The 8,802-nt window shown below is 39.9% G+C and overlaps 1 protein-coding gene across 1 annotated transcript in view; it reads right to left on the bottom strand.

Annotated features, from left to right (window-relative positions):
* The window catches only part of herc2 (HECT and RLD domain containing E3 ubiquitin protein ligase 2), a gene marked incomplete in the record, with an annotated part of 472,599 nt that overhangs the window by 405,099 nt on the left and 58,698 nt on the right, over positions 1-8,802 (bottom strand). Inside the window, 5 exon segments of the mRNA XM_037698316.1 lie at positions 1,827-1,978; positions 2,104-2,292; positions 2,502-2,675; positions 7,204-7,375; positions 7,487-7,591. Of these exon segments, the coding sequence (XP_037554244.1) occupies positions 1,827-1,978; positions 2,104-2,292; positions 2,502-2,675; positions 7,204-7,375; positions 7,487-7,591 (792 nt within the window).

Here is an 8,802-nt window from a genome sequence, read left to right on the forward strand (position 1 = left end):
TTATCAGTTATCAGTTATCAGTTATCAATTATCATTTATCAGTTATCAGTTATCAGTTATCATTTATCAGTTATCAGTTATCAGTTATCAATTATCATTTATCAGTTATCAGTTATCAGTTATCATTTATCAGTTATCAGTTATCGTCCGTACAACTGTGACCCCTGAGAGATTCAGCTGAAAGTCCTGGTGCACCTTTTATTTGAACCTGCAGAGATTTGAACAGCTGATCTGAAGCAAACAGGCAGGAGTTCACCTGAACTGACCACTCCTGCTGTGTTTGACGGGCTTCTTCTTCATCATCCATCCATCCATCCATCCATCCATCCATCCATCCATCATGCTTCAGGGTTGTGGGAGCAGCATCTTCACCAGGGAGGCACAGACATCAACAGCCTCCTCTTCAACTCTTCTAGGACCCCATGGTGTTCACAGACCAACTATTTATTAATTAATATCCTGATGCTGCTCAATAATCCAGGTAGAAAAATCTAAAAAGTTAAATCTGGTCCTCTGGACATTCACAAAACAAACAATACAGTTTATAATAAATAAACAATAAATGTTTTTTGTTTGTTTGTTTTGTTTTTTTGAATGCCCAGAGGACCAGACTTAACTTTTTTAGATTAATAAGTAATAAATTTATGTTTTTAAATGTAATGAAAGACAAACCTTTAAAATTTAAGGACAAAATTTAATCTAATTGTTTTCAAGTCTTATTGTAAAAGCAGTTTCAAAGATTACAGCACAGTGTGATGTTTTGTAATTTTAACATGAACCTTGTGCATATCTGTAAATAATAAAAGTGAAGATATTTTTAATACATCTTTATTGTAAAAATCTATACTAAAATGAAAAACACATGGATTTAAAGCAGCAGGAAGGCAGTAAGGTAGGATTATGAATCAGGTTTATAAGTTACAGCTCCATCAGAGCATGACGTCTCTTCCACAACATCGTGTGACAAAACCTTCAGGGTGTTCTTCTTCTAATACGTTTAGTGGTGGCTAGTAAGTAGCTTAAGGGAGCACTACCGCCACCAGGTGGTAAGACCAGTTGGATTCTAGTCCCCGCCTACAGAGCCGGTCCAGAAGTGTACATGGAAACACAACGAGACACGAGCTGATCTGAACCGACCCAAACTGACCTGATCCGCACCCTAACAGTAGAAAAGGGGCACAAGATTAAAGTAGACCTGGACCCTGCATGCAACTGTTGCAAACAAACTCTAGCTACAGTCCTGCATACATTCTGGACCTGTCCAAATCTGCAGACTTTTTGGCGATCTATATTTGACACCTTCTCTGGAATATGTGGTAAGACCGTACTTCCATCACCACTCATCTCACTGTTCAGGGTGGTCCAGGTGGACACATCCTTCAGCAAATGTGAGAAGGATGTGACTGCCTTTGGCTCTATTCTGGATAGGGGGCTAATATTGAGTAACTGGAAGGACCCACATCCCCCATTGTATGTACATTGGTTAAGAGAGGTGATGCGTCCTGTTCATTTGGAGAAGAGACACACCTTAAAAGGCTCTGTGCAGAGATTCTGGGACACCTGGCGGCCATTTATATTGTTTGTTGAGAGCATGTCGGTGCCTGTATAATGTGTAGTTTTGACTGATCTGGTGTTGGAGGGAAGGGGTGGGGGTGGGAGGAGATGGTTTTATTGTTTTAAGTTTTATGTTCAAAAATGAAAAAACTAATAAAAATACTTTTGTTGAAAAAAAAAAAAGTCAAAGATTTTCATTATATGACGAGTTGTAAATAAAACCTTGTGAAAATTTAAAAGCAAGCCATGCTCAGTTTCCTCTCCTTGCTTACCTGGTGTCTCCATGTCCAAGGCGGCCCCCGTCACCACAGCCCCATGAGAACACTTCCCCATTGGATGACAGGGCCAGGTAGTGCTGCCCATCAGGATGAGCCGCAAGCTTCAGAATCTTTCTGGAGCTCAGACCGTAAACAAGCATAGGAGCCTGTTGAACATAAAACTCAGTTACTGTATGTGGAGCTGAAGCAAACCAGCAAGTACTAATTACTTGCTGGTTTTTCAAAAGGGACTTTATCAATAAACAGAAAATATCTGAGCGACTGAACTAACCAGGGCTGTGCTCTTGTAGTTCTGAGTGTAAACAGCACCGCTGCTGGATAGGATGAGAAAGCCTTTTTCAGAACAAACGATTTGCGTGATCCCAAGGCTCGACAGGGCTTTACACTGAATGGGTCCATTGACGTTGGCATAGAGTTTCCAACCTAAAAGGCCCCACGCCATCACTTCCTGTAAGGTCCCCTGGAATAAAAGAGCAGTCTTTCCAGTAGACATTTTTCTGTTTAGCAAATCAACTTCCAGTATAACTCATAAAACACTGTGTTGAGTGTCGGGGTAACAATTTAAATATTTTAAATAACTTTAAACTCAACTAACATTTAGCCTTTAAGTATTACTGTAGCTATATTAAAAAAAAGACTGTTAAACATGACCAAAATACTGGTCATCACCTTGTGTGAGGACGGGGAGTTACAGTGCGGTGGACTGTAGGGAGAAGCTAAGCGGTCCAGGTGAGCCATGATCACCACAGCCGTTTGTTGAAGGTCAATGGCCAGGTCGTTGTCCTGAGGCAACGTCAAATAGCGCAGAAAACTCTCAACAGGACTGAGGGGAGAAGTGACGATCTAAAAAATTCAATCAAAGCATTTGTTACCTTGGAAATTAAAGTATTAAATAGGAGTCAGAAAGTCAAAAAAACATTCATTTGATATTTTTGATCCATCAACTGTTTTTGTCAGACTTGTCCAGAAACAGAGTCAACTTCTCCAGGCTCAGTATTACCTGGGATGAACCATCAAATGATATTAGAGATTGTATATTTAAAAAACTAAAAAAAACGTAAAAATTGGACAACACAGTGTGTAGATGTGCTACAAAAATGTGTGAAAATATATATTTTTTAAATTAGAATGTACATGGAAACATGCTGTATGTAGCAGCTTCATATTTTTGAAGATTAAAACATAAGAATCTCTAAAAGTTAAGTCAGGTCCTCTGGACGGGTTCACAAAACAAAACAAAACTGTAGAAACGTTTCGTCTCTCATCTGCAAGACTTCCTCAGTCTGAGGAGCTGTATTCAGTTCAGTCTCTTAAATAGCACCTTCTCAGAGTGGATCAACCAGTTTGCTGCTGACAACCAGAACCAGCTGATCACATGCTCAAGAAGGACCATCAGCCTAACAATGGATCATTAGCACCTGATGGCTGTTTACTATCCACAGTAGAGGATGACATTTTTTCGGGAGTACCGCGGGTCACGTGATTCTGGCGGGACCGGAGTCAACCTCATTATAACTCACGTGACCGGGACGTGATTGGACTGAAAGCTAACGGGAGCAGACAGGAGCGGCAACCGACCAATAACCAAAAATGAAAATGAAACCAAAAAAACACCACGGGCGCAGCTATTTTGTAGTTTTCTTTCAGTGAGACTTCACTTTAACACAGTCAAAAGAACTACATTGCCCAGAAGTCAACTGTTCCAGCCGTAGCTTTTCACCGAGCAGCGAAGTCTCTAGCAAAGAAACCGAGTAACTGAAATAGTTTGCAACACAAGGTAAGAAGTAACTGTCTGTCTATTAAAGTCGCAGAACGAGCAGGAAAGTGTCAAATAATCTGAACTTCATAAGAGTTGTGTTGGTGCTGTGCTGATTTAAACTTAAGTCTCAGCTGTGAGGAGCTGCGGGGAGTCGGACTTTGTTTACCGTCAGTAAATAAACTCAAACAGCACATTGTTCTCCACCTTGTTCCTTTTAATTTAAAAATGATGCTCTGCTTTGTTATGTTTAGGTTAAAATCCTCATTATCTGTTGCTGTTTGTAATGTAAAAAACCCAAACTCTTCCTGGTTAAAGTGCACGCATTCTCCGGTAAAAATATCCCTATTTTTACATTGTGACGTCCTGCTAGATACTGAAATGGAGGAAAACGTGAATAACCTTCACTTTATTGTGTAAATAGTTACTGTCGACAGCAAGCCATGTCAGTACAACAACAAACTCGTTAGTGAAAGTATTCTCCGGTAAAAATATCCCAGTTTTTATATGAAAGACTGGTTGCATATACATTATAATAACTGTTTTAGTTTTATATTTAAGATATGATGTGTACAATTATGTTGTGTTAAATTTTAGAGTTGATTTTTCTCAGTTCATTTCTTCACACCGGGGCGATTCTAGAAGCCCTTTTTAGGGGCCTTAGCCCCCCAGTGTTGACAATGGCTCTTGGCTTGAACCACGGAGCATGTATTATCATTAGAATTATTGTGGGGGGGGACATATTGGTGTGAGGTCTGTGGGTCCTCCCCCATAACTTTTTGAATAAAGTAGCTGCTATTTCCTGCATTCTGGTGTATTTTAACAGGTTTTAAAACATCTATGTTTACCTACATAAGTAAATCCTTGATTCAATAACTGTTTATAAAGCATGGCACAAGAAGTAGCACTAAGCTTTTTGTTTGTCTTTAATTTAATTTTTCTACCTAACACAGGAAGCTGTTAGCTCTGGAAGCAAGCTGTTAAACAGCTTTGGACACAAAGACCCTTGTCACACACTTCAACAGAGCAGGTAAGAGACATAACATCTTGTAACTCTGCCTGTGAGGCTCATTAAATAATTATAAAATATGACAAGTGAAATAAAGAAACATTGAGCTTCTGTAATTTATAATTACAAATGTCACATTTTCTTGACTTAATTTCAATAGTAAATCTCTTGTTTTTGATAAAATATTTTTCCAAAAGAAAGGCCAACAGATTGTAACTTGTAGTCACTGTGACACTATTTTGACTCGTGCACGTCTTCTGTCACTTTCAGGTTCCACAAGGCTCTGGACTGGTCCAGCTGTGGAGAGATGAGGTGGAACACCAGACCTGCAATGGTCCAGTCTGTAAATGATGCTCTGAAGTCTGGGAAGATGCACGACATCATGCTTCACCCAAACGAGCTCGTTACCTCGACCACACAGACTGAACTTCTGGAGGACGTCGTCCAGTGGATAATAATTTAAACTTTTTTATTTGTTGAGTTCTCTGCTTGGTACATTATTTTTCTTTTTGTTTGTTTAAACAATTTAAAACATGACAGTGATGTCACTGTTTAAAGGAAACAACTGCTCAATAAATTAGTAAAATGCAACTTGTTGTGTTTGGGTTCTTTCATCTAAGGTAGACATGGTGTGACCCATGGACTGGTTTAGATTTTTTGTTTTTACTGGAACTGACCTTGAAAAGAGCCAGAAACAGACTCGGCAGCTGATCCTCTGTAGAAACATTATAGGGACTACAGACCATGGATTATTGTTTTATGACATTTAGTGAAGGTTTTTGTTTGGATTAAGACAATAAATGTCTCTATTTCACCACAGATGAACTGTTCCTGTTGACATATCCTTTGAAATAAACCTGCAGAACACAAAGTAATTTAAACAGGAATGGGTAGAAGATCAAATCAAATTCAATGTATTTCCTAAAAATTAAATGAAAAACAGGAGCAGGAGTCGTGTTACCAGGAGTGGGACAGGACAGGAGTGAAAATCCACTCCTGTGTCATCCTCGAATTCACAGAGGGCTGAGTGATACTAGCAATCACAGCATTGTAAGAGGGGGACAGTTGAACCTGGAGGCTCCACCCCTGTTTAATGATGGACGGTTTCTTTTCACAAAGATGGCCTCCTTTACTCCTCTCTGTCCAGGATGTGAACATCTTCATCCCTGAAAGAGTGACCGCTGGCCTGGAAATGAGTGTAGACCTCAGAGTCCTGGCCTGATGATGTTGATCTTCTGTGCTGGTCCATCCTTTTGGCCAGTGGCTGGTTAGTTTCCCCGATGTAAGACTGATCACCCTCCTGACACTGAACAACATACACAACATTACTCTGTTTGTGCCGGGGGACTGGATCTTTGGGATGAACCAGTCTTTAATGTATTTTGGGGTTTAAAAGCCACTGGGACGTTATGTTTAGAAAATAAACGTCTCCAGTGATGGCTGACTGGAGTCCTGTTTGGGTTTCTTCTCTGCTTTCAGGAAGGCCCAGTTAGGATATCCACATTGCTCTAGAGCCTGTCTTGTGTGGGGTTTCTCCTTCTGCCTGGCTCCTGAGCTAGTGGGGATGCTGTCATGTGATCAGCTGGTTTTGGTTGTCATCAGCAAACTGGTTGATCCACTCTGAGAAGGTGCTATTTATAAAACAGAGCTGAATACAGCACCTCAGACTGAAGAAGTCTCTCGGATGAGAGACGAAACGTTTCTACTTTATTAATAACAAAAAAGGTTGAATCATGTCATCTGGACTTCGTTTTTTTTGTTAAAAAAGAAACGTTTCGCCCCTCGTCCAAGAGGCTTCGTCAGTCTGAGGCCTAGCCATCTGGTATTACCCAGAAGCCACTTTTTGTTGTTATATACCTGGATGACTGAGAAAACAAAATTTTGTTTCTACTTTATTGTTTGTTTTATGAACGTCCAGAGGACCTGACTTCACTTTAAGATTTTTCTACATGGATTATTGAGCATGCATCAGGATAAAACAATACTGTGCAAAAAAAAAATTAAAATTAAAAATCAATACCATGTTTTTTAGTCGAAAGACATAAAAGACCCTCCAGACTGTTATCATATGTGACTGTACCAGGTTGAATCGATGTTCTTCTCATTTATGTTTTTGTGGAGGAAGCATTAACATAGAAAATAAATTAAGATTTTAAAGCAATAGATGATGCCTTCAAAAATGATGAAGAAGTCCTTCAGGGTCATCCGTCCACAGATCGTTGGTTGCGTACTGTAACCCCACATTCTATGAGTATAGGCTAGCCCTTTAAGGCTGTCGCTGGTGGGGTTTTTCAGTGCGATGCTTTGCATGACGGGATAAAACCAACCAGCGACAGCCTTAAAGGGCAAAGCCTATACGAAATAGAAGCTTTATTACCCAATCTTTTAGAATGTGTTGAATTTGACTTGTGTGGTGAATATAACAGAATAAATAAAGACAATGCATCAAAACATGTTATTTATTGAGCTCATAAAGGTTTTGTAGTGAACTAAAAGTCAAGGTAAACTTAAGATTCACTGTGCTGGCTTTTAAATTAAGATAGTCCATCCTATTTCTAATTTGAAGTGGTAATGTTTCTTTCTTTTAGATTTTTTTTTTTTTTTACCTCAGCATCTTCTTCCAAAACAGTCTCCTCCTTGCTGCAGTGTATGTTTTGAAAACGCTGCAGGAGGGGCAGAAGAGGAGCACTGGTCCCCTGTGAGGAGCGTTCGTTGTCCATCTCTCTGGCGCTGTTATCCCACAGACGCAACAGTAACAGAACAGCTGAAAGCAGCTGACTAGAAGGACATAAACATAAGCCACAGTAAGAGAAACAGCAGCTGTTTAAATAAAGGAAAATTTGAAAATAAGAAACGTGCAAATGAACAGAATACTGGAGATGGCATTACCTCAGAGTGCCCCTCTGGACAGCCAGTTCCAGCAGGATGGCCAGAGCAAGGTGCTGGTCTTGAAGAGGAATGTTACCTTTGGTGCTGGCAGTTCCATGTACATCACTGGTCCAAAAGGAAACAAGACATTTAGTATCTACATGTACATACTATATAAGGGGTTTAAGATCTTTGTGCTCTGTTCAAATTATATGGCCTGTACTTATATAGCACCTTTCTATCTGATCAAGACTCTCAAAGCTCTTTACAACAATCTGTGCCTCCTTTACCCATTTATACAGCTCTATACTAGATCTGTACAAAAAATAACTGAACAAATCATTCTAAAGAGACTAATCAGAGCTTTAGATCATGTTCAGACACTGATGGGACACACATCCGAGGCAATGAGGGGTTCATTGTCTTGCCAATGGACACTTCGGCATGTGACTGCTGGTGGATTCGAACCCCCAACACTTGCATTGGAGGACGACTGTTCTAACCACTCAGCCACAGCCGCCCCATATATTAAATGAAAAATGAATATCTCACCTGCTGTAGATGAGCTGAAGATCAGCTCAGGTAAGAGGTTTGGAGAGTTAGAGTTGAAGACTAATAGGACTGATGAGCTAGACGTTAGTCTGACCACAGCCATGAAACAAAGCTGGTCGCTGCCATCTTTAAACAACTCCAAGCTGCAGAAATTTCATAGGTTCGTGTGAATGCTATTATACCTACTTTTACACTGTTGTCAATTTTGCAATACACTTTTTTTTTTTTTTTTGATGGAATTTCAAGGTGACTTGCAAATACAAAGAGCAGCAGCAAAAACTGTAGCACTTCCTGTGCAACTTCGAGCACTTCTTGGGGGAATACCATAATATTTCAGTCAAAATGACTAGAATGCAAAACTGACAGCAGTGTAGAGGTTCATAAAGTAATGTTTGCATGAATTGCTTTTAAATTTACAAGAGTTGTTTTAAAAAGGAAGAACACATTTTGGAGCAGCTGTGGCTGAGTGGTTAGAGCAGTCGTCCTCCAGTGGGAGAGTTGGGGGTTCGATTCCACAGCAGTCACATGCTGAAGTGTCTCTGGGCAAGACACTGAACCCTCATAGCCTCTGATGTGTGTCCAATCAGTGTATGGATGTGATAAAGCTCTGATTAGTCTTTACAGATTCAGATTAGCTTTGTAGAAATGTAAAAAAGTGCTGTGTAGTGAACTAGGCCTGAGGTCAAATCCTGACCTTAAGGACCTTATGGGACAGAAACTGTCATTTCATTGATTTGTATCCAGAAATACAGGTTGACCCATCCTGAGACTTTCTTTCTTGAATT

This window comes from Nematolebias whitei, chromosome 3 (assembly GCF_014905685.2).
Source record: "Nematolebias whitei isolate Nwh7 chromosome 3, NemWhi1, whole genome shotgun sequence".
NCBI lineage: Eukaryota > Metazoa > Chordata > Actinopteri > Cyprinodontiformes > Rivulidae > Nematolebias > Nematolebias whitei.